Source organism: Lissotriton vulgaris, chromosome 3_1 (genome assembly GCF_964263255.1).
Source record: "Lissotriton vulgaris chromosome 3_1, aLisVul1.2, whole genome shotgun sequence".
NCBI classification, from domain to species: domain Eukaryota; kingdom Metazoa; phylum Chordata; class Amphibia; order Caudata; family Salamandridae; genus Lissotriton; species Lissotriton vulgaris.
Genome location: NC_141689.1, coordinates 1,255,659,613 through 1,255,686,446, shown reverse-complemented (window position 1 = coordinate 1,255,686,446; position 26,834 = coordinate 1,255,659,613). Strand labels below are relative to the sequence as shown.

Here is a 26,834-nt window from a genome sequence, read left to right as displayed (position 1 = left end):
AACCCAGGGTGGTGTGGAGTGCAAAAAAACGATGGATTTGGGCCCAGATCGTTTGACTGGGGGAATGTGTGACATTGATCCACATTCGGTCCATCACTTGTTGTTTTTGTTCTTCAATATGCAGCCTTGCTTCCACGACTACAGTGAAGTAGGCTCCAGGGCCGGCTTAAGGGCAGTGCGACAGGTGCGGCTGCACTGGGGGCTGACCTGTGGAGGGGGAGGGGGTGCTGACCTCGGGGTGGGGCACTGTGTTTAGCAATTACTTATGATTGGAGAGATGAGGGGCACTTGCCCAGTGGTAGTGAGAGAATCCAAGGAGGCGGTCATGGGGTGTGGGGGAGCCAAAAATGATTGTCGCACTGGGCGCCACCAGAGCTAAAGCATGCCTCTTCCCACATATTCAGTCGAGACACACAGACACTAAAGCCTAGAAGATTCATCAGACGGTTCTGCACCTCCGAGTTGTTCTTGCTTTCTGCAAAGAACATAAACAACACAGACGCATCCGTTTCAAGGTCGTGTGTGAAGGGTAGAAGTGTAATCTCCTAGTGAAAGAGGCAGTGCCTTCAGGGCCATTTCACCGAAATAGCCTCTTTCTGCGAAGTGAGAACTGGATCCCTGATCGGAAATCGTGGGACTTCCCAAAAAGAGGCAACATGGGTCCCAGTGTGGCGTCTCGGGCCGGTTCCTAGCCAATCAGAGCGCTAGAATTGTGAGGATAAAAACAGCCGTGGGAATACTTCCGCCCTCACTTTTATACTAACACCAGTCGTGAAACACCCAAGAGCTGTCAGCGCGAGCTCTCTGCTACTGACATGAAGGGGGCGCTCGTGCTCTGTGCTGTGCTGCTCCTGGCAGCAGAAACTGAAGGTAAGAGGCAATGGCGAACACACAAAGGATGTTGAGTTTGGATTCCACCTCATGACTCTCTCTCCTGCCACAAATCACTCTCCATGCACCTTTAACTTACTCCTCCTACATGTTCTTTTTCAATGTTTCTTCTCCTTTTGCCAGTTTTTAAATCGTTCTACTCCTTTTCCCCTTTAATCTCTTTTGTCATGTGCTGGTTGTCTTAAAAGTGGTGGATCTTTGGCGCACCTACTTTGATGGTTTATAAGGAGAGAGGTATTGCAGCATACACCTTCTTAAACCTATTACATGATTGTAACCAGTGCTTTAAATACGGCGGGGGGGATACGTGCAGGTACTCCAAACCGTGGGTGGGGGTTTGGGATCGGGGTTAGAGGTGATGCTGCCTAACTGGATGGAGACATTTCATATTTTTCTATAATAGCAAATAGTGTGTGCTCGTTAAAAAGAAACCTTAACATTAGACCGCATTATAGCACTCTATTCAGCAAACAGCCTCATCAGTTTACCATCAGTAAAACGGGCACTGCTCACAACATTGTCGCGTACAGGCACACGCACGGGAACAGACACGCACTCAGGCACGCACACACAGCATTCTATGCATTTGTTTTTACAAATGCTTAAATTCCTTAGTGTCCGCTCTGATGCACCTTGATGGCAGCTGCCGTTCCTCACTGTCGCCTCATTCCACCTCGTCCTGACTGGAGTCAAGCGCTGGCTCACTCTGTTACACCGTCATGTACCTCCCCATCACTTACCTTTTATACGAGTCACGAAATGTGGCCGCCAGCAGGCGCAGTCACACCCCTACCGTGTGATCGACTGTCCAGGGCCTTATCGGACCCAGTGCCATTCCGCTTAGCTTGCTTCACTGCCCCATGAGTACCGGTACTTTCTTTGGCCAAGGAGAACTTCCGGTACTCAAGAGCAAACAAATCAGAAGTGCCGGTACTGGGTACCGGCGAGTACCGGCTCATTTAAAGCACTGAATATAACTGCAGTCAAACCCGGTTCTCAAATTCCAAGGTCGGCAGCTCTGGCACTTATGTCACATCTCCTCCCCTGGGTTAGCAGACAATTGCTTGGGACCCTGAGATTGCAGTCAGGAGTTGCTCGTTCGAGTCTCAAGTCCAATGCCAAACAATGCCAGCCATGTAGTTTGTTGATCATTTAGTAGTACCACGATTCAAGAATTGTGTCACTGCAACTGGTAACTGGGGCATTACTGCAAACCTGGAATTACATGGGGAAAAGCGCGTGGAAAGGATGTTTCTGCATTTAAAGCTCCAAAGTTAGCACTGGCATGATTCTGTTGCTAACAGGCACTTCTTTCCAGCGTAGTGACAAGGTATTACCCCATTACTCACGCCATATTACCACTTATCTCGTAATGTAGTTGGATTGTATTGTGAGCGGAAAAATCTGCTTACCGCTCATTTTACAAGATTTTTATGAAACAGACAGGGCCGGTTCTAAGATTTGCGAGGCCCTGGGCTAAAAGGGAATGTGAGAGGCCCCTCTAATGTAGATAAGTGGCCCCTTGCAAGGAGACACTTCACAGACACTGTGGGAGGCCTATTGTCCAGCATTTTGTCGGCCCCCACAGTTTTAACTTTGAGCCCACAAGCATTTCTCACACCTTCAGTCCTATAGGTGTGAGAATTGCTTGTGGGCTAAAAGTTAAAACTATGGGGGCGCCAAAATGATGGACAATGGGCCTCCCACAGTGTCTGTGAATGAGTCTCCTTTCAATTGAAGGGAGAGTCTCCCTCCCTTATGTATCCAGATACCATCCCTGAGAGGCCAAGGGAGGGGGGCCCCTCCATTTCAAAGAAAGGTGACACCTTTCTTTGAAATGGATCGCCAGAGACCAGACAGGACACATCACCAGTGCGTGGCCCCATGCTGGTGGGCTGAGTGCGAGGCCCTGGGCAGCTGCCTAGCGCCGGCCCTGGAACAGACACTTAGTTAAATAAGGGCCGATATGTTATGTTTGGCAAATCGCTTACTGTGCCCCTGTCCGAAGAGGTAGGTGAGAATAGATAGGAGTTAGGAGCTTGAACCTGCCTCGAAGAGCTGTTCGAATCTTACGTTGTTTAAGTATTTAAATAACGGCCTGGATTGCAGGAGAAAACGGAAACACCTGTTTAACTACTTTTACCATCTGGCCTGTAGTATTTTTTGTATTGTCTGAGATAATTATGACGTAGACTCTATCTATAGAGATCAATCCCTGTTCTTTAGGATTCTCATATTAGGGCCAGATCCGTAGGCTTTAGTATATTTTTCGGGGGCATGGTCCCCAACAAAAAAAAAACAATATAAAAGAGTGACCTGGATAGAGAATCAGGGTTTTTGCATTTTGAAAAAAAATGTTTAACTTTTATGAAGTTGAACGAGCTGCATTACTTTTTTTGCTTTCTTAAATTATGGTAATCATTCTACCAACAGGAATATTTAGGGTCCTCAGAAAATAAAGCACTATGATGCAAAACAATGGGCAACAGTTGACAGAATAGTTCATGGGTATACACATTCAATATCAAGCATTAAGTATTGTGGCACCAAAATATTGTGGCCTGAATATCACAACCAAAATGTAGTGACTGTAAGTGCCTGTCAGCATTCCACATATATGTACCCTGAAGAAATCTTCAAAGTACTTAGATGTGGATACCTACATGCACTTAACTCCACCATATTGTGGTTCTCAATATTTAATCCACAATTTTTTGGCACCACAATATATTCGTGCTCCATACTCTTTTAAACTATCTCAAGGGCTGGGGAGCACTCATGGCAATTTGCATGGACCTTTAAATACAGTTTTGCACAAGACATTTGCAATTTTTTGAAAAATGAATTTCACATTTTACCTCTAAATGCTCATTGGGTAAGATCATTTTGAGTCGGTATGGGTCTGGCCCAACAGTTTACTGCCAGCCAGCTATTATTTTCATGAAGAGTACTAGGACCTCTCAGCACGGCTGGCATGTGTGCATTACACATTGGCAACACTTTTTAGCCATAAATCTATTGGACAAAACAATAGGTCTATTATAATTTACAATAAAAGGATCTACATAGTTCAGTATGCCTCACATACACATATCAAACAGTGGCAACACTTCTGATCCTGAAATACATTTATTATTTGCAGACTTCGGGCACCAGGGTTCAATCCCGGACGTGGCAGGGCCTTGAGCTCAAAATGTCCACGGACTCGATAATTCTCGCCTTGGCGCCTACTCGAATCGTGGGTTCACACTCTGCAACTCTGGGCAATAGCTTGCTTAATCTCCACTACGGCCCCACCGCGATGGGATGCCTGGTCTTCACCTTGGGGATGCCCAGTAGGGGTAATCTCGCAGGGAAAGACCAGGACAGGTTCCCAAAGCAAGCGCCTTGAGACCTTACGGTGAAAGGCGCTATATAAGAACGTATGATTTACGATTTATTTTACTTCTCTGCAGGATTGGTAGGCTCATACGCGGAAAGTGCCAGCACTTCTCAGAAGCCCACCTGTGTTTTTCATTCTCTCTACCAACATTTTTTAGCAGAATTTCTTTTCCCATTTTGGGCATTTCCCTGAAGAGAGAGTTCTCATATACAGGAACAACTGCCATACATTTATCAGACAATTTCACTAGTTCCACAAAGCCTGCTATAGTTTTAGTCTTGCAATACCAGCACTTCTCCTCTGAGATGTTCTATGGTACACGAGTTTTATCAAATCTTCTGAGCAAGGCTGTTATTCCTTTATCTGAAAGTCCCAGTGTCTCAGCAAGGCTGCTCTACATGTACTGGAACCGAGCCTGAACCTCCCAATCAGCAGGTACACTTTACATGGAAAACACCAACCAGTCTCGGCAGGGTTTACAACGTTTTATTGCGGATTTTTAATTTTTCTTGCCATTGGTGAAAGTGGTTGCATCCTCTGTAGCTCTCAATTGCATATACGTTTCCAATAAATGGCTTAATGTGTTCATGGCTTCATTGGCTGGTTTAGCCCCGAGCTGCAGGTTCAAACCTTGACATGGTTGAATCAGAATGTAATCTGTCTGGGGCTGTATATTATGTTATAATCAATGCCGAGGTAAAAAAGTCATATTATAATTAGGGCTCCAGGTTTTATGGTATTTATTTTTTCGACATTTCTGTCTGTACTTATCCATATTTATTTTTTGCTAATTTTTTCCGTATTTATTCATTTTTATTTGTATGTTTTCTGTGTAAATGAAGCTGTAATAACTATTTTTCCTCATTTATTTGTCTAATAAATGTATTGTCGTATTTGAATGTCCAAAAGTTTTCAGCAGTATACAGTGCAATAGGGTTATCTGAAAAAAGTTGCATTGTGAAATGGTATCAATAACTGTAGATCTGCTCTTAATTGGGAAATCTGTTGTCTTTTTTTCATCTCCCCTACCTCTCAATCTGTTCTCCTACTGCCCTGTCGGTCACAATTGACTGTAGAAAAAAATCATCCAAAGAAGACCTATTTTTTGTATTTGTGTGTATTTAAAGAGAAATACATACAGCAAAATAAATAGTTTTCTGTCTGTATTTATCTGTAAACATCAGTAAAAATGGAAAACAGGGAGCCCTCATTATAATTAAGGTGTTCGATTTAAAAGTGGTAGAGCGATGTAGCCCAAACTAACAGAGTTGGCTGAAGTTAAACCTCATGACCTGGCACCAAGGCTGGATTTTCTGTTCAATAATTTTATTAGAATTTAAAAGAGTATATAAACATTTGAATAACATATAGGTGATACATATGAGAGAACAAAAAGTATGAATACATCATTAGTTGATATCTGAGATAAAATATAAAATGAAATCCAATAAACCGGGAACCAAAGCAATGGTATCACCATAGGTTACCAAAGAAAGAAAAATAATAGAGAGAAATAGAAGAAAGCAGAAAGAAAAAGATAGAAAAAGGAAGAAAAGAAGGAGAAACAGAAGGGAGGTTAAAGAAAAAGAGAGGAAAGCACCAAGGCTGAATTGAGACAAATCTAGAGGCTGCATTTGTCTTAAAGATGAGAAGACCATTAATGAGTTTAGCTCCTATATAGGCTATACCTTCACAAACCCTTCCCACTCACGTCAGTGTGATGTACGCTTGTCATAGATACTAGGCATTCCTAAAGGACATTCATGGAAAAAACTCAAACTGTTTCTCTAACCCCATGCATGTGGGTGGGTACTGCACTCGTTCGTTGCCTCTGTATGCATGGATAGGGTTCGAAAATTCCTAATTTAACCTTTGAGTTTATTTTCAATTTCAGTTTTAATCAGTTTTCTCCAACTCTCTTCATCATACCACCCATTAGAAAATGTTAGGCACAACTTATCATTTCCCCAACCTTCCCATACGAACAAGTTTGGTAACAAATTTTTTTGCAAAGTATTAAAGATTTCGAAGATTCTGATATTTTTTTAAAACATTTACGAGGCTGAGGAGAAAATTCCGCACAATATGCCAGCGGCGCCAGCGCTCCTGATGTATCTGTGCTTTCCTACACTTTCCACAGCATTCACACCAGCAACTTTCATACGATGTCGAGTGTGGAGCGTGGCTTTACATAGGTGTTTCCTTTACCAGCTGAAAAGTGCGGAGCGTGGCTTTACATATGTTTTGGATTGGGAAGCAAGTTAAGACTGAGTGGTCCTTTACGTGCTGTGGCCAGGGCTGGACTGGCTACCGGGCAGTTTGGAATGCTGCTGAGCTGGGGGCTGATTTAGTTGATGAGAACGTACGTGTACTAAACGAAATTCGTTTTGCTTTCATTATTTCGAAGCACACGCAGGCAGCCGCGGTCCGTGGAGGGAGTTCCGGTGGGGCAGGCAGGCGGGGCGGGGTAGGGGCAGGGTGGGGGGTAATAAACACCGGAATATGGATGATTGCAGGTAAGTAACCAATTAAATTAATAAAACGAATTTCGTTCCGTGCCCTGCATTGCATTTTGCGATGCAGGGTGTTTTGGAGAGGATCAATGTATTGTCCGCAAACATTAGTATGGGGACGTTTTCGCCTGCCAGTGTCGGTGCGTCAGTGTAAATTAATTTCATACAGTTCATTATCCCGTTTATGTACAGTGAAAATAGAGTCGGGCCAGGACACATCCCTGGCGTACTCCTTTATCCACTGGGAAAAATTCTGTTACTTCTCCCTTTTTGCCCCAACGGATCCTAGCCTTGTTGTTCTTATGCATTCTAAAGGTAAGCGTCAGCAGGTCGAGTGGTAACCCCATATCTTTTAATATCTGCCAGAGTTTTTAATGTGGTACAAGATCAAATGCTGACCTAAGGTCAACAAATACGGCATATAAACTGCCCCTACCCAGGGTTACTATTTTCCAGTACAATAGAGTAAACCTGAATACTTGCTCTATAGTGCTTGTGAAAGCACAAAATCCTGCTTTGAGGGGCGATAAGATAACGAATTCATCGATCCAATCTTGCACTTTGTTTAAAACCTACCTGCCCATTACTTTTTGGAGCGAGTCAATAAGGCTGATGGGCCTGTAGTTCCCTGGCCACGCTTTGTCTCCTTTTTTGAAAACAGGGATGATCTCTGCGCCTTTCCAGGAATCTGGAATCAGCGAGCCCTAGACTAAAGCATTTGATTGTAAAAGAATATATAAGCTCCATCTTGTTTTAGTGGCAAGGAATTCATCCCTCGGTATTCCATCCAAACCCAGGGCTCTTTCTGCGATGATGGATTTCAAGGCCACCTCAACGTCCGCCCTGCTCAATGCTTCCTCATTAAAAAACTGTTTGGAAATACTGCCTTCGCTATCATGCTCACTTGCAGTGTATTGTGAGACAAGGTTATGAGGCTGGGAAGCATGCCCTCCTCTGTTCCATTTATAGATTTTCCAAAATTGTTTTGGGTTCCTATTAACACAGGCCTCCTTCAAATCATCTCACCTTTTGCTGTCCCATTCCTTTTTCGCTTTTAGTATTGCCCCCGATATGTTGCCCTTGCTAATCGTACCTGTGCTGGATCTCCTTGTTTTATAGCATCTCCCAGCACTGCATGCAACCTTTTACATTCAACACGATACCATTCCTGTACTTTAGGTATAGATAACTTTTTTGGTTTGCTCTTTGTTACAAAGTGAATACGCAAGTGTCCAAAAAATTCATTGTGTATGATAGTTGGTAGATTTAGATCGGGAAAATTGGTTACACTAGCCTTTAGATCACTAATGGCCCGGTCCAGCTCATTACCAATACTAGTCAGTACTGATGGCAGTTCTTTTAATTTGGTCCATTTTAGTCGTCTTAGGTCATTTGATGGTACTACATCATTAGCCATATAACTGTCTACTATTTAGTTACAGGACTTAAAACAAAAAAGGTCCATGTCCACGCATAAAGGATGACAAGCTCACTCTGAACGCACAAAAACAATATATGAATCAGAGAGCCGGAGCATTAACATTCGCACTTAGCTCACTGGCAAAAAAGTTGCAAGGCCCCTCGGTGAATCCTCTACTAAAAGTGATGGCAACCAAAGTACTTCCAACACTATCCTATGCCAGTATAGCCATGCAGGGCAAGGATGATATTACCTTAAACAGCCTTACTGCAAAAATCTACAAGAAGGCTCAGCTTCACCTGCCCAGATGCGTTTAGAATTTGGCCTGATGAACGAGACACTGGGAAGATTCTATACAAGCATTAGAGTTTGGTATAGAATTAAAACGAACTCTACAAATAACACCTTGGACAGCTTTTATGGCAGGAATTAGTAAATCAACAAAATTCTGCCGCAAACAAATATCTGTCTGGGGCTCTGGAGCAAACTTGCACGGTAACCTTGTGGGAAAAAAAACCTACCATTCACGTCCTTTAAACAGGTTCTAAAAAAAGCGGCCAAATGTCATTAATTAATTACGGATAAAGCCATCTTTGCCGCCCGCTCCCACTCATGGACCATGATTTACAGTTATAACAATCTCATCCCGGCTACCTACCTTGCATCAACGTACTCCGTATTTATAAAAAAAAAGGCTGATGGCAGTGAGATTCGGCACACTACCAACTCTGGAAGACGTACCTGTCTGGAAATGCTCGGATGCAAACACCTGTCGACTATGTGGCATTACAAAAGAAGATATAATCCACATTATATGCCACTGCAAAACACTGACCCGGGAGCGAACACTTTTTATAAAGAACATTTTTAAGGCCAAAGGTCTACGCACCGTTAGATCGGCCATTATTGGTGCCTTAGACTCAACAGACCCAATAATCAATTGCAAATTTATAAAGTTCTTGATAGCCTTTGAAAAGCGGCTGAAAGCTCTTGATATTTTAAAATAAGATTTTCAGTATTTTTAACTGTTTTAACGACGAGCATTCGGATAAAGCTCCGAATCAGCATCATCTTAAATTTTGTATTTTAAACTGTACTAAGTAGAATTTTATTGACTTTATTGTAATGTTAAATTCTCTTTATCTTTGTTTTGTTATGGTTTTAATTAACTAAACAATAAAGTTTAACAATAAAGGATTATGATCACTTTCCAGTCTATCTTGTATTATCATATCCTTCACTGTATGCCACAATGCTAGGCTGACCAGAACATAATCTATCCTACTAGTACTGTGACCGTTATTGAATGTGGTAGCCCCCATCTGTCGAACTTTGTACGGCCTTTATGTGCCCGTAGACCATTTTCTATACATATTGAATTGATGTGGATCACCACATCAGGCCATCTTTTTATTGGCTCTAGCTTCAACTTTGGGACACCCTACTTTAGATCTTCCTCATCTAATGAGTTACCCTCCTCATTCAACAGTGGCCCAAAAGTTGTGTTGAAGTCCCCTGCTATGAGCTACGCGCATACATATTGTATATTACTGCAATCCCCTTGGTGCCCCTGGACAGTCTGACAGCCTGGATGCCATGATTGTGAGTTGGGATAGTTTGGATATTCAACCCCATATCTTGCTTCACCTACATTGTCAGGCCCCCTGATGGTCTCCCTCTTAATCCTTTAATGGCTGGGATATGAAAATGTAAATACCCAACACAAAAGAGGGGGGCCTCTGACCAGGTCTCTAGGAACAAACAACTGACAAACCTCTCAACAAATGCATGCCACTCTGGGGATCCCAACTTGGAACCTAATCCTGCAATATTCCACGTCAGCAGTGTGTTCCTTACTAGTGCCCCTTTATCCGCCAATTTGCTGTTTACAGCTGGCAAGCTTGGACTTTGAGTGTTGTCTTGTCCTCTCCCTACTTTTCGATTATCTAACAAGGACTCCACTCACAACTTGTTCCAGCTCTACTAATGGACAAGCATACCCAAATGGACTAATTCTAGGGGCCACCCCTAATGACAATTGGACCTGCTGCTTCTTATCCAGATTACTCTCAAGTCAATCAATATTTTCCAGTGTAGATTCCCCCCGAAGCCTGGGAGGATCATGCCCATGTTGGTGGACATTATCACCTCTCCCCGGTGGCCATCTAAACTGTATAGCTGATAGCCCTGGTGCACTTGTACGGAATTCTAGGGCAAAAAGATTTTCCGCTATATGTGCCCTACCCATCGTAAACTCAATGTTGTCTAAGGAATTTGTTGTTGCTACCAGCCTACGGGCTCTAACTATGTCTTCCCTAATTACCGGCCAGCATCCTCTCACATGCCTCCTCCAGTGGATTTATTTATTTATTAGGGAATCCTCACTCTCTGGCCTGTTGTTCGCAGCAAGTTTTGGAACATTCACCATGACAATTTTTAATGAATTTGGTGTTTTCATAAAGCTACATGCCAAATGCCTACTTTTCTCCACAGGCCGTAGCTGGGTAAGATGTGATGCCCTGTTACCATTCTGATGTACCTGAGCCCTTACAGACTCTGATGGAAAATAATTATCGCTATAGCTATTAATAGCGTTTATCCGATTAGGATTCGGGATAGCTCGCGGGTGTGTTAAAGATGTCATTCTAATCTCATCCCTAGGCCTACCCGAGCTGAATGTAGCACCTGAAGCCTGTGTTTGGTTTGGATGTGGGATGATTAGTGGTATGGCCCTAGATGCTGTGAATAGGTGTCCTGGTTCTTTACCTTCCCTTGTGGCCCTTGGTTGCAATCGATCAGAAGTCAATGTTTTTACTAGCGTTATTAGCTCCTCAATCTGGCCTCTCATTATACCCATTTCGTCTCTCATCGCGATAACTTCCAAAGTTAAGTCTTGATGGTCCTTATGTGGGTTCGGCCTACCCTGGTAAAGAGTGGTCGAGGATAACTGGGGTACTTGTCCCCCACCTTCACCTCCTGTTTCATTATTACCAATATCAAGTAGTGGAAGGAATCTATTTGTGCACTGCACCATTGTAGCGATTTGATCTATGTCGACTATATCCTCTTTAGACAATTCTCCCTCCTTTGTACTTTTATCAACTTTTCTTGCACTTATTTATTTATTTATTTATTTTAGAGTTTTATAGAGCGCGAACTTGACCCGTTAGGGTATCAGAGCGCTTTACAGAGTCACAAAGTAAACAATAGGCAGGATAACACAAGAATACTGTAAATTAGGGGGGGTGCTGGGAACAAGAGGGAGAAGCATTATACAGGATAGTCAACATTATAATTGTTAAGGACGGACTCCGATTTATTGGTGGGGCGAGGTCGCAGGATGGAGGCAGTAGTCTATGGGGTGGCTGTGGAACGGGATTAGTCAAGGAATTTACCCATGAGGAAGGATTTGGCCTCCTTTATGAAGCGTGCCAGAGAGGGGATTCTTCTGATGGTGGGTGGGAAAGAGTTCCATATTCTTGGTGCAGCCCCAGCGAAAGCTCGATTATAGTTTTTTTTCTTCCGAAAGCGAGCAGGATGGAGTAGGAAGGCGCTGGCCGATCGTGAGTTTCTCCTTCCTCCGGATATCACAAGTTTCTGTGCAAGATACGCAGGGGAGTTTGAGTGTAGAGCCTTGTGCGTGATTCATGCCAGCTTGAGATGGATCCTAGCCTCGAGTGGGAGCCAGTTCAATGATTTCAGATGAGGGGTGATGTGATCAAATTTCCTTCTGTTCGGTTATAGTCCAAGGTGATACCCATAGATTTGTCCGAGTCCACAACGGTCAGGGGGCAATTTAAGACTGTGATCGCTTTGATCCATGTCTGGATCTCCGAGTTGCTTTTAGGAGGGGAAATTAGGGCGAACTCAGTTTTCTTTGCATTGAGTTTGAGTTGGTTGGAGGAGAGCCATTGGACGGCCAGCTTCAGGGCCTCATTCTGGGTGAGGATTTCTTCAAGAGAGGAGATTTTTATGTAGATCTGAGTGTCATCTGCTTACATATGGTAGGAGATATTTGCAGTGCGAAGCACCTCAGCAAGGGGTTCTAAATAGAGGTTGAAAAGGGTGGGGGACAACGCTGATCCTTGAGGGACTCCCACCATGACCAAGGAGGGAGCGGACAGGTTGCCGTTGATAAGGAATCTCTGCGATCGGTTTTGGAGGTAGAAACTAAACCAGTCAAGGACAGTACCGTCTAATCCGATCCTAAATTTGAGGCGTTCGAGTAGCATCTCATGGTTGACCGTGTAAAAGGCCGAGGATAGATCTAGGAGGATTAAGAGACAGGTTTTGTCTTGGTCAAGGGCTTGTAGTGCGTCATCGACAATGTGGAGCATGGTGGTTTCAGTGCTGTGTCCAGGTCGGAAACCAGATTGGCAGTCATCGAGTAGATTGAAGTTGTTGATGTGGTTACTTAGCTGCAGTTGCACACACTTCTCCAGCACTTTAGCCAAGAGAGGAATGTTGGAAATTGGTCGAAATTGTCTGGGGAGGCTGGGTCCAGCGACAGCTTTTTCAGAATAGGGAGGACTTGGCCCGCTTTTAGAGAGTCCGGGATTAAACCTTGCCGGAGAGAGGCGTTGATTATCGTAGTCCAGCTAGGAATAATGGATTGGGCAGCAGTCGCAAGGCAGTTAGAAGGGAGCGGGTCGTTGAAATGGTTGTTCGGGTTTAAGGTGGAAAGGATTTTGGCGACAGAGTCTTAGTCGTAGAGTGAGAAGTTGGTCCAATGCGCTAGATTCTTAGGTGAGGATTGTGGAGGCAGGGCGGGTGGGGGGGAAGGTCAGGGGTCGGTAGAGATATTGAGGCCGCACTAAGTTAGTTACCTAGGGTTTTGATTTTGTTTGCAAAAAACAAGGAGAATTCCTCAGATGAGATCAGAGACTTGGGGTTTTCTTTCACTGTTTTGGTCAGTTTGTTCGATTGATGTTTGACCAGCTCAAAGTGTTTGCGTGGTCTGTTCTGGGCATTTCCTAGTTCAGCTCTGAAGAACTCTTTTGGAGTTGAGGACATTCTTGTTGTATGTATTTCTGGCCTGGCGGAGAAGTTTTAGTTGAGCGCCGAGGGGTGCTGTCTCCAGGTTCTTTCATCTTGTCGAGGGATCTCCTCTCGGTGTTGAGGAAACCTGTATACAAGGGGTTTCTATCTTTGACCTGAGTTCTTTTTAGTTTAAGAGGGGCTAGGTCATCCAGAATGTTCGACATCGTTGTGGAGTAGTGATCGTTCCAGTGCAGGTTGAAATCTCCAAGGAAAATGTCTTTGGTGTTGAGGGAGCTCTTAGCTGTGATAATTTCCATGAGGTGGTCAGTGAAGGGGTAGTTCGCGCCTGGGGGTGGAAAAAGATGTGCAGGTTGCATAGATGGGTGGTGTTACTGTAGATTGAGAAGGCTAGATATTTGCAGGCATCGGTAGTATCCACCAGAAGCTCCGTGACAAGGAGGTTAGAGCGATAGATGCAGGCCATGCCGTCACCTCTCTTGTTATGTGGTTGGTCTAGCCTAGTAATGTTAAAGTTAGGGGGGACTAAGAGGTCAAGGCAAGGGAAGTGGTGTCGGGAGTCGAGGTAGACAGGTGTACAGGCGCTAGATTGCTTCGGTTCACCCTTCTATTGCAGAGGGGAGCTAGTCTGCAGGGGTTGATATCGACCGTGCAGATGGGGTGTGCAGCACTCACGTCTGATAGATAAGGAGTGAGAGAGGCTGCCTTATGGTCCTGGAGGATGTCATGGATTTCCTTTTCAGTGAGGTCTAGTGGCTTTGTTGTGGTGAGGGAAAAGCTGTAGGAGAGGGCGAGGTCAAGGGTTTCCTCCTCCGATAGGCAGCTAGGGTGCTTACGAGGGCGAAGGTGCCTCAAGGATGTCGGTAGTGGGTGTTTGGGGTGCTCTGGGGTAGCAGGGAAGAGGAATTCAGCTGAGGCTTGAGGTTGATGAGGGAGAGTTCGGCGAGGGGAAGGAGGTTCGTTAGATCCCGGATGGAGAAGTGGATGCTCTGAATTATTTTAGTGGCTCTGGAGTGCAGAGTGTGGATATCTGTGGGGGGGTGGGAGGGTTAGGATGGACCGTGTAGGGGTCTTAGAATGGGTGGAATGAGTGTTAGCGGCACTAGCAAAACCTGCATCCGCAAGAGTCGTTGGAGGCGTACTGGTCAGAGTAGGAAGAATGAATGGTCTTAGAGTCAGAGTGGGGAGCATGAGTGGAGGAGATCAAGGGTCCCGGGTAGGTTTCGTTAGGGAGGGAGAGCTGAGGGGGTTTGAGTCCGAGTGGGGAGCGTGAGGGGAGGGGATCAAGGGTCTCGAGTCAATTGCATTGGGGAAGTTGGTAGGAGGACTGGGGGAGTAGGGTGTGCTGTGTTGCAAGCAGTGGGGAACAAGGGGGAGATAGCGGGGAGGAGACCCGAGGTCCCAGGGTGGACGTGCTAGCGAAGGCCGGTAGGTGTGCTGGGGGGGGGGGGTCAGGAGGAACAAAGAGGTGCCTTGTGGGAAGTTGGACGTGTTGGGCAGGAGGGTCGGAGGATCGCTAGGACGGGGGTTGGTTGTCTTCCCTATGACCAGGCTGGAAGGTGAGTAGGGGCGGTTGGGAGGAACTGCGTTGGAAGAACCTCTTAGAGGGGTGGCTTGGGGGAAGTTGGTCGTGTTGGGCAGGGGGGTCCGGTTAACGCCTGGCCGGGTGTTGGTCGTCTCCCCAGTGTCGTGTACTTGGTTGCGGAGGAAGGTGAAGAGATCTGCAAATTTATTAAGGTTTTTGTTTGTGGCTTGGATCAATACAATGCCGCTTTTGTAGAGGGTGATGGTGAGGTCGGCTCACAGGGATGCTGAGGGCACTATTGTGATCTTAGTGCCGTAGGGAATGTTCCTAATTGAGTGTACATTGAGGAGTAGGGAGATGGTATGGCACCAAGAATGGATTCTTTTGGAATAAAAAACAAGGTTGTTGATGATAGTGCCTTTGTCGGCACTGAAGCGTAGGTCCAAGACCAGTGATTCAGGATGGTTTTTCAGTGTGATGTGTTTGAAGGCTTCTGTAGCAGTTTCGGAGAGATTGGGGGGTAAACCAGGGTTTATGAGTTTGGCCCGGAGGAAGGTAGACTAGGACCAACCATGTTGGCTAGGGTTAGGCACACTCAGGAGACCTGGATCAGTAAGCAGCAGTCATTCAGAGGCAGGCAATTATTAGGATTATGAGACTTTTTAGGAGATGGCAGCTTGGCTGGATTGAGGGTGAGAGTTCCCTTTTTAAAAAAAAAACATTTCTGAAACATTTCCGGGATAGTAGTAATGTGCGTTTTGTCTGCATGAGCCGGCTTATTAGTAGGTGGGTCACTAGGTGCTTGCGTCATTGGCTCTAGCTCAAGGATACCCTCGCTCTCTTCTACCAGGGTATCTATCCGATCTAAGACACAGTTGCTACTTGCATGTGTTTGGAGGTTCCTTGCCCTTTTGCCCCCCCTACTCCAATTGGAACTAGTGCCTCCTGTCTCCCCCCCATCCTCGCCCACACTCAGCAGCTTTCTTTTATATATTATTGGTAATATCGGGCTTACAATATGTCTTTGCCAATCAGACAGGGTTTAATATATAACACCTAATCAGCGCCTTGAGACCCTATGGGTATGTAGCGCGCTTTATAAGTGTCACTGATTGATTGATTGATTAATCGCAATTTGCTACAATGTAACACTTATAGGCTAAGGGTAAGGTGGTGAAGTTAGTCCCAGTCTTTGCAGTTTACTGCGAGGGATCAGAGTCACCAGAAAAGCAGTCACAGCCAAGATAGCTACAACAGTACCTGTAGGGGATATCGGTCATAACTGGATCACCAGTTCCGTGCTCCAACCAGCAAGGCGGACATTAAGGGGGTGGCCCTGCCCTGCCTCCTCCTGCCACTGACGCCCGGGTCCTGCTGGTGCACGTTCCCGCACGGCGGTTGGGAGCCGCGCTTTTCAGCGCTGGTAATCAGTCAAGCTCCTCCCTCCTGGGGGGAGCGCTGGGCAGCAGATGGCTTCTGGGACGTGTAGGCAGTCCCCAACGATGACAGCAGGCAGCAAGAGCGACTGATATATCATGTGCAGTGGCTTAGCAAGGGGGTGGGGCACGGTCCGCCCCGGGTGGCATGAGTTTTCGGGGCAGGGGCCTTCCCCCCTTACCTGCGGCCTTTGCAAAAATCGCCAGCACCATCCGATGCCCCCCACACCCTTGGTCACAGGAAATTGGTAGCACACACCTCCCCTCGCACTTACATGCTGGCATGTGCGGTAAATGCAGGTACTGCCATGGGAGGCACATGGGCTAGCTATGCCACTGATCCTGAGTATGTGTACCTGTTTTACATTGTTGTGGCTATTGAGAAAATGACATAGGCAAAGGTGAGTTAAGCTTTTTTAAAAGGCACAAACGAGCATACATTTTTGAATTGGCTCAATGGCTGGGCAAACTATTTATTACATGTGTTGGAACAGGGTGCTGGTTGTGAGGCTAAAATGGCTCAATGATTCTCAGCCATAAAAGCCTAAAAGGAACTTTGTGAGCACTTCACACAATTTTGTGCTGGGTTTGATGCTGTGACGAAAAATGCTTCTTGGTACTGCGCCAGCCCTTAAAGTGTTGGAGTTTTTATTAGCTTTTTAACTTATGGTCTTTTTAGTGAATATGCTGAAAAGATTGTGTTGTAAAGTGAATCAGTTGAGGACATTTTTGAAAAACCTTCCTTGAGGCAGAGTGCCTGAAATACTTGAGGGAGTGTTATACTCACTGGATACACCTTTTTAGGTTTCGACTGCAAAAAAGCTGCGCAAGCAGCTTTTGCGCAGGAGAAATCTAATGATTACAGTATGTTGCTCGGGAATCCGCCCTCTGTTCCATTGGCTAGCTCCATAAATGGAGGCTAGCCATTGGAACAGAGAGGCGTCCGTCATGGCCGGAGCAGATTCGGGGGCGTTCCCGAGAATTTTTGGCTTTTGGCTACGTCATGCTACGTCAGCCAAAAGCCGGGAACGCCCCCGAATCTGGTGTGGAGGGGTGCTGTGCCTGCTGCGGGTGTGGAGGGGCGCTGTGCCTGCTGTGGGGGTTGGTGCCTGCTGCGGGTGTGGGGGGTGCTGCTCCGCCTGCTGCGGGTGTGGGCGGTGGGTGCCTCCTGCGGTTGTGGGAGATTGGTGTCTGCTCCGGGTCAGGGGTGTTGCTGCGCCTGCTGCCGATGTTGCTGAGCCTGCTGCGGGTGTGGGGGTTTGGTGCCCCCCCACCCCCTACTCACCGTGCCCGGGGCACCGCCTCCAGTACGGGGGGGGGGCTCTTGTCCGGGCTCTTCTCGTTCTTGGGCCCTGGGGAACAAAGACGCACCTGTGAGCACAACATACACAACACAACCTGCTGCCAGGACGTGCAGCCACCACGAACCCACACCACAGTGCCCCGCCACGGGAGACAACTCCCCCCCACATCAACACCAACCTCGACCTCAGCCCACCCCCAACCAGTACTGCACGACCCACTCACGCACCTGACACACCTTCCCAATACACCGTACAGCAAGCTCATGAAACGCATCACCACAACACACGTGTGCTACTCAGCACAGCCTCACCGCGCATCACACAGAACCCTAACAAGTTGTGAGCACAACAAACCACGACCGTACGTCGACATAACTCATTGAAGCTACACCGGACTCCAAAACACAGTTCAACCCGCACAAATCTGCAGACTCCATTCCACTCCTCTTCACCCCCTTCAAACACCACAGCGCATCCACGCACACTACACGTGGCCCCCACGCACCACAGCATGGCCGTGAACGCAGCACCTCCAAGTCTCAGTGCCTCACCACGGGTACCCGGGGTGCCATGGGTGCAGTGGCACCGGGACTCAGAGGCGCACACATCATCCACATTGTATTTGCGTTTTACTGTGAAACTGAGGGGGCACGGTTTCCTCACTTGTGTTAGGGGGCCTGTTGCCACACAGTCCCACGTGACACGTTAACACAGCAGACCCTGCCACGCACCAACCAAGGCTCGGAACAGCTTCACAGCTCACAAGAACCGGCCACACGTAAGCACACACCACTAAACAAACACACCAGGCAGCATTAACCACAGGACTCAGAACATATCACAAAACAACCTCACACCGCGCAACCAACCTCAGCCACCCCGACACATCTCCGCAACGCAAGATCTCGGAAAGATAGCACAGCGAGTTAAGCTCTTGCTGCTGCCCGCCCGCGGCGGCTGCCAGTGGCATGAGGGTGGGGTGAGCTAGGGGGTGGGGGAGAACTGCCCATCGACCACAATTCCCCCTTCGTGCAAAGGGCCCGGGCTCACACCCACCCATGGGTGGGCACTCCGGGCAGCGACCCGATGTTGGTCCGGGCAGTTGCAGAAAACTGACAAATAAAAGATTTTTGGGGGTCACAGAGTCGGGTCTTCGGGGCCCTATATTCCACTTTGATCAGATGAACCATTGTTCACCCAGATACGTGTTCCGCACAACTCACATTACATACCCCACCCAAAACAGAGCGCTTCCCTCCATCACAGCGCTGCCATGCGATCCGTGCACAGCGCTGTGACTCCGCACAGGGGACGTGCAGCGCTATTAACTGTGTTAACCACCTTATTTTTCATGCTGCATTTTCTTTATCGGCGGTTTGCTTCCTTACTGCCTATCTACTATGTTATGCAATTTGCGTCATTTTTTTTTTTAAAACAGGGTGTATGTAAAGCGCTCTAATACCTTCGGGTCAAGCTAGCGCTATATAACACTTTTAAAATAAAAAATAAAAAACTCTGCCTCTTCATTGCAGTGTATGTGTGTGGGGGCTTACCTCAGTGCGCCCAGCTGAGGGATATACAAGCCAACAGCCGCACCGCCAGGGCAAGTGAGAGCTTCATCGTAGTGAGGTCGATACCAGCCACAGACCCCGTAGAACTGTGTGTCCGAGCGCAGGGTCCGAGTCCAGGTGCAGTCAGAGCCCGGGGTCCGTCAGAGCCAAGAGTCCGGGCCCAGCACCGTCCCCAAAGAAGCCTCTTGAGTGCCAAGAAGCCTTTACTGAGCCTCGCTCGCCAGCTCCTTGTGGCTACTTGGCCAGCCTTGATGAGCTTGGACTGATAAGAGAGCCTGTCTGTCTCCCAAACACAAAACACCACTTGTGAGTTAGTGCAGCCAGCAGGACTGTAGATACTTTGCTGTTTTGAAATTAGCGCTTTTTGTCCACTCCAGATTACTGCTATCCCCTCGAAGCATAACATTCAGCCCCTGCCATTGCACTGATTTATTATTGCTCTATACGAGGACCCCAAAGCACGGGTGGTGGTCAACGGTGGCACATCAAACATACTCAACCTGGGAAGGGGAACTAGACAAGGCTGCCCTCTGTCACCAGCCCTATTCCTACTAGCCATTGAACCGCTCCTTACGATGATCAGAACTAATGTGGATATTGTGGGGATACCAATAGGGGGAGAAACTTTCAAGCTAGCGGCATACGCGGATGACGTACTAATAGTCACAGAAGACCCAGAGAGATCCATCAAAGCACTGACTGACACCATTGATAAATACGCCCACGTCTCGGGGTACAAACTCAACAAAGACAAATCGGAGTGCAAACCTTTAAACATCCACACAACAAGAACGGTATTAGGAACGTCAGGACTAACATGGCAACCAAAACCCATAAAATATTTGGGTATCCTCTTTGAGAGAGACCTAAGAATGACACTGGAACACAACGAACACGCAACAATACAGAAAATTAAGGACAGGGTAGAAGGGTGGTCCCCCAAATTCACAACATGGTGGGGGAGGGTAGAAGCGATAAAAATGATGCTCACACCGATGGTCAACTATATGCTAACCATGCTCCCACTGACTAACACAGAGGGCTTCCACAAGAAACTAGACAAGGTACTGAACAACTTCCTGTGGAGGGGGAAAAACCTAGAATAAGCCTACACAAGCTAAGGCTATCAAAAGATCAGGGTGGCCTGAACATAACAAATTTCAAACGATTCCAGGTAGCATGCATAGCCAGACAGGGGCTACACTGGCTAGACCCAAGACAGGAATACACCCCAGCATGGCTAACACTTGAGCGTGGACTACTAAAAGGCATGAACCCCATCACCCTCCTCACAGCCACACGACACCCAGCAGTGAAGGACAACCCTGTCCTGAAGAACACAAAGACAGCTCTTCTGAGTGTCGACAAACTACTGACAACAAGCATCAAGGGAGGTCAATTTGAATCCATCTGGCACAACCCCACTTTAAGATACAGGGATAAGGTTCTAGACATGCATGAATGGTACAGACATGGTATCTCCACGGCCCAAGACCTTCAGAGCCAAGGCGCGAACACAACTTTCGACACACTCAAGGAAACGCACAACCTGCAAAGCATAGAACTCTACAACTTCCTGAAAATCAAAGTAGCAATTAGGAAGGCAAACCTCAACAGCCGGACACCATCGCTCATACAACTCGCAGCCAGTCTCAACACATTAGGACACCAAGTAGCTCACCTATACAAAGCCCTCCGCCCCAAAAACACCAAACTCAACGATAAGGTCACAAACTTCTGGGGGACTTTAGCAGGGAAGGAACTAAGCGAGACCGAGAAAGCAGAGATATGGAGATCGACCACTAGAAAAAAGATAACTGCATCGCTAAATCAGACCAAATACTGGTTAGTGCATAAGGCATACTGGACACCGGCCCGCCTGGCCTCCCTGGGGATCCGAGAGAGTGACACATGCTGGAATTGCGACAAAGGGAGGGGAGACTTAGAACATCTTCTGCTCAGCTGTCCTAAGATCAAGGAATTCTGGGATAGAATTGGGAAGTTTATCAATGGAATCACGGGGGTAGTCATACACATAGATTTCCCAAGTCTAGTCCTGGGCTTTGCATCCCCGTCCATCACAACAACAGAAGACCGTGACCTCATTGACCTATTGCTGACGGCTGCAGTCAAAATAATCCTAAGTAACAGGAAAGACACTTCGAAAGCTACACCACAGGCGTGGCTCAACTGGGTCACGTTCCTAAGAGGGGCAGATAACATCACAGCGAAACACTCACCGAAAACTCACAGGCAGTCAAACATATGGGGGCCCCTAGACCTCTACCTATCATCACATAAACCCCCTTAGGCGCAGTATCTAGACATCCATCAAGGGACACACTATGGGGACCCATGCCCTAACAAAAATGAAACCAGCAAGCAAGGCTCCTCTCCTATCTCTTCTTCGACTTCTATCCTTCTCTATCCTCTCTATCGTCCGGGGCGTGGACAAGTATACCCACCAGGCAGCGCAAAAGGGGAGGCAGAAGACAACGTCAAGCAGGACTCGGAAACAGACATTTGAACTATTCAAACTATCGGACCATTGCAAAGACCGAACATTTGCAGGACAAGGAAGGCCGGCGGTCAACACTCCATACCACCCCCCCCGCGGCGCCTTTTTCCTTCTTTTTCTCTCTTCCTCCACTCATGTATACTCCATGTAAATATATATTTTTTATACAATAAAAAACTACAGAAATAAAAAAAAAAACATAAAAAAAAAAAAAAAGAGCAGCCCGCTTTTGCAAGTGGAGCTTGATCTACTCATGTAATGAACAGCTTTCTCTTTTTCAAGTCACCCCTGCAGAGTATTTGGTAGGTGTTAGTGAAATTTTTCGCAGAAGCAGAGATACAACCAGGTGTTTTTTTCTGTTTATTTATTTCTTCATCTTCAAGTTTCGACAGAAATATCATACTACAGTCAGATCTATTCAGCGTTTGATTCTTTGTTTTGTCTAATGATGTGGCGTTTCTCTTTTTTGCTGACTTGTTTATCAGGGGTACAGTTCCAAGTTTTGAGCAATGTTGCTCTGTGAGGTGCAGTTAACGGATCTGTGAGGAGTTAAAAGCTCTCTGATTGTATTTACCATATTAGTCTACGATCTGAAAACTTGAAGGTAGTAAGGAAAGAATTTGGGTAAGTGATCATTTTACCCACGAGTCTGATCGAAGGGCCTACCTTGAGTTCACAAATTCTGCCCCAATTCCCATATGTGTAATTGCAGCAAAGGCCCGTTCGGCCATCGTGTCTGCCATTACCACTTCAGACATACACATTATCTCTTGTTTTAGCATTGTCACCGATTAAGTCTGCAGTTGTTTCTCAGTTTTCCTGCTCGCCCGTCTGTTCTAGCGCCTGTGGCATTCCTGGCGCTCCGGCTCCCTGGCACTGCTCCACGGGCGCACCCCTGTCTCTTCTGCCAGCCCCAGGGGTCTGGGGTGAGGTGCCCCTCTGTGAGCTCCTGCGGCTCCTGTGGCAATACCCCAGCCCCCCCTCCCCCCACCCCCCAACACAGACACTTTATGCTGCCACCGGGAGTCTGGGAAGAGGGGTTCCCTCTGTGGCACTCGAGCTGCCCCGGCTCCCATGGCAATACCCCAGAGCACCTCCCCCCATGCCTCCAGCCCCAGGGGTCTGGGGTGAGGTGCCCCTCTGTGAGCTCCTGCGGCGCTGTGTCACCTCCGAGGCGCTTTAAAATATCAGACAGCGCCTCAGAGTCCCAGGCGGCGCTGTATAATCTCCGAGGCGCTTTAGTGTACCAGACAGCGCCTCAGAATCCCAGGCGGCGCTGTATCATCTCCGAGGCGCTTTAGTGTACCAGGCAGCGCCCCAGAATCACAGGCTGCCATCTCAGAGGCGCTTCAGAATACCAGTTGGCGCTATGCCATCTCAAAGGCGCCTCAAAGTACCAGGCGGCGCTGTGCCATCTCAGACCCTGTGGCACGCGCCACGGAAGGCCAGGGAAAAACCAGTCAAGAGCTGTGCTTAGAGGTCCCCTCAGGAGAAGCAGAGATGCAACCCTTAGGAAAGGACTCTGTACAACCAGTCACCATGTGTGTGCTCAGATGGTGCCGCTGTGGAGGGACAGAGACGCCACCCATAGGCAAGGCCGCAGTACAACCAGTCCTGTGTGTGCCCGGGGTGTTTGCTCAGGGTGCATGTCCGGGGTGTGTGCTCGAGGTGTGTGCCCAGGGTGTGTGCCCTCGGTGTGTGCTTGGGGTGTGTGCCCGGGGTGTGTGCCCTGGGTGTGTGCTTGGGTTGTGTGCCCGGTGTGTGTGCCCGGTTTGTGTGCCCGGGGTGTGTGCCTGGTGTGTGTGCCCAGGATGTGTGCTCGGGGTGTGTGCCCGGGATGTGTGCCCGGGGTGTGTGCCCAGGATGTGTGCTTGGGGTGTGTGCCCAGGGTGTGTGCTCGGGGTGTCTGCCCATGGTGTGTGTGCCCGGGGTGTGTCCCCGGGATGTGTGCCGCTGTCGAGATGCATTCTGGTAGGTGTAGTTTCACTCTTTGCATTTCAGGTAAGGCTCGTCTCTCTTGCCTCGATAGTTCTCGTGCGTGCTGTCTTTCCCTGTCACTCCCTGTCAGTTGCATTCTTCTCTTGCTGTCTGCCTCGGGTTCTCTCTCTCCATCTCGATGCCTCTGTCTCTCAGACTCGCTCTCTCCCACTGCACCCTCGTACTTTCCCTCCCCCTCACTTCACCCTCCCACCTCAGCTCCTGTTTACACACCTGCACAGGTGAAGTCCAGTGCAAACAGCCCCTCCTGCCAGGGCAGGATCCGGAGGCCCGGCGGATCCGGTGTTGCCCACTTCCTTCCTGCTCACCCGCGGGTGTACCCGCGGCCCTGTGTTTACAAGTGACTAATGCCAGCCAGCCTCCTCTCACACTCGTCACACTGGGCATTAATGGAGTGACTGACGAGAGAGAGACAGCTTCAGAGACTGCCAGGGCACCTGGGACTTGGGGATTAATGCAGTGAGTGACGAGAAAGAGAGAGAGCTTCAGAGACTGCCAGGGCACCTGGGACTTGGGGATTAATGCAGTGAGTGGCAGGAAAGAGACAGCTTCAGAGACTGCCAGGGCACCTGGGACTTGGGGATTAATGCAGTGAGTGACGAGAAAGAGAGACAGCTTCAGAGACTGCCAGGGCACCTGGGACTTGGGGATTAATGCAGTGAGTGACGAGAAAGAGAGATAGCTTCAGAGACTGCCAGGGCACCTGGGACTTGGGGATTAATGCAGTGAGTGGCAGGAAAGAGACCGCTTCAGAGACTGCCAGGGCACCTGGGACTTGGGGATTAATGCAGTGAGTGACGAGAAAGAGAGACAGCTTAAGAGACTGCCAGGGCACCTGGGACTTGGGGATTAATGCAGTGAGTGACGAGAAAGAGAGAGAGAGCTTCAGAGACTGCCAGGGCACCTGGGACTTGGGGATTAATGCAGTGAGTGTCAGGAAAGAGACAGCTTCAGAGACTGCCAGGGCACCTGGGACTTGGGGATAAATGCAGTGCAGAGTGCATAGGGAGTGCAGAGTGCATAGAGAGTGCAGAGTGCATAGGGAGTGCAGAGTGAGTAGGGAGTGCTAGAGAGTGCAGAGTGAGTAGGGAGTTCTATGGAGTGCTAGAGAGTGCAGAGTGAGTAGGGAGTGCTAGAGAGTGTAGAGTGACTGCAGAGATTAAGCTAATGGCAATGTAAATGACAATGCCATTTATTTATCTGTTTTCAAAACGAACACTTAAATACAAATTTTGTCATTTACAATGCCAATAACTCTAACTTTTCCAAAGGCGAAACCATTGCATTGTAAATGCTTGTTTTGTCTTGTAGCTGTAATACAACAACTTCCAGGGCTCCCTTTAGATCGAAGGTCAGCCTTGTGCCCCTATACATTTCTGGGACGCATGCATTGCACTTCAACATTGTCATGATAAAATGTTCAGGTGCTAGTCCTCATTTTGACAGGGGGTTAGAAGATGCTCCCTTACAAGTGCTTTTATGGTAGTTAAAGAAGAGATAATTTTATTTCCTTTTTAAATATTTGTCTGGTAATGCACTGCATACTATTCACTGCATCTTTCCTTTTGTCATTGTTACCAGTGACGAAAGCAGATACATTTAAATGCACAACCCACCAGCGCTGCCTGCTGTCGAAGACAATTGAAGGGGCCAGACCTCAAAATATGGGCTGGCCTGGTCCTTCCTTGCCATGTACATGTTGTGCTATAGTATTAGTGCATCAGGGTACACCACAGAGCTCTCAAAACAATATTTATTTCACATAGATTCTCACTGTACAGAACATTTTAAAGATTTTACTTCGTTTACTAAGGTCTGGTGACTTGAATTTTACAGGGCCTCCTACTGTGAGAATTATACACTATGGGGCATATTCACAAGGAGGCATCGCTGAATTAATGGCACCTTAGCGCAGTCAAAGTCGTGATAAATGTACCCCACCATTCATAAGCTGGTGCTAACAGCAGACATCATCACAATTCGCGCGATAACAGTCCCAAAACCTAAAACCACGGCGGACACCACCAACTAACGCTAATGAGATGCAGAATAGGCGTTCCCGTGAAGAAACACACAAAATAACAACAACACCACTTTCACAACAAACTGAGAGATCCGCAAAGCCAACCGAATACAGGTGATAAGCCGCGGTAGCCGCAGGTATTTAACACCTGCCTCAAGCAGGTGTAAAGACGGACGACTACCTGCAGTAGGCAACGGAGCACCACACACAGCCACACCCGAAGAACAAACAACGCCATGGAGCTATTCATCATGCAGCTGGGAGCCCCAACAGCGCCACAACACACACCGCCACCACCCCTTACCCCCACCGCCACTGCCCCCAGGACCTGGACCTGCACCCCCCGAACCACCACAGAGGCAGCGCAGAGTAAGACAGCGGACCTACCGAAAACGCACCACTCTTACAGACCCGAAGCCCAAGGAAATCATTGCCCACTACAGGCTCAAAAGGACATCCATTCACCGCATCATGACCCACATCACCCACAGGATGACGGTCCCAAGACAGCGGAGAACCAACGTCCCTCCACAGACAAAGCTGCTGGCTGTGCTGCACCTGTTGGCGTCTGGTACCTTCCAACCAACAACTGCCAGAGTCGGAGGGGTCTAACAGTCGGCCCTATCCAAGTTCATCACACCTGTCCTGGATGCCATCCTCAGCTTCATACCTCGGTACCTCCACTTCCCCAACACTGCGTAGGAACAGCTGGAGACAAAGCAAGGCTTCTACGCCATAGCTGGATTCCCGGCCGTGTTGGGGGCAATTAACTGCACACTTGTCCCACTTGTTCCCCCTGCGGATACGGCACACCACTACTGCAACAGAAAGCACGCATTACACCAATGTGCAGGAAATAGTGGACCACCGGGGACTCTTCACCAATGTCATCGCCAACTACTCAGGCAGTGTGCACGATTCCTTCATCTTCCGACAGTCCATCATCAACCAGCGCTTCCAGGATGGCACATATGGAACAGGACAGCTCGGTGGTAAGTACCAAGTCAACACACCACACATCCCAATGCCTCCACAGCACAATGCACAACTGTGGGGATGCACAATTGACCAAACCACAATCAACATGTCAAACTACACGACCACCTACCACACACAACCACACCACTCCATGGTCATCCTGGACTACCCCTACACCCAAAACAGACGTCATGGCACCACATCCACACAACAGTTGAACGTGTGGAGTTGCGAAATGCAGCCAAAATACATTTGAGGCCCACATGACCCTACCCCA

At 47.8% G+C, this 26,834-nt stretch overlaps 1 protein-coding gene across 1 annotated transcript in view; it reads left to right on the top strand.

The window, feature by feature from the left end:
• Positions 1-750: 750 nt before the first annotated feature.
• The window catches only part of LOC147727765 (C-X-C motif chemokine 10-like), a 95,091-nt gene continuing 69,007 nt past the window's right edge, over positions 751-26,834 (top strand). Inside the window, exon 1 of the mRNA XM_086961776.1 lies at positions 751-870. Within this exon, the coding sequence (XP_086817902.1) occupies positions 816-870 (55 nt within the window). The 5' untranslated portion in view covers positions 751-815. The remainder of the gene's footprint in view (positions 871-26,834) is intronic.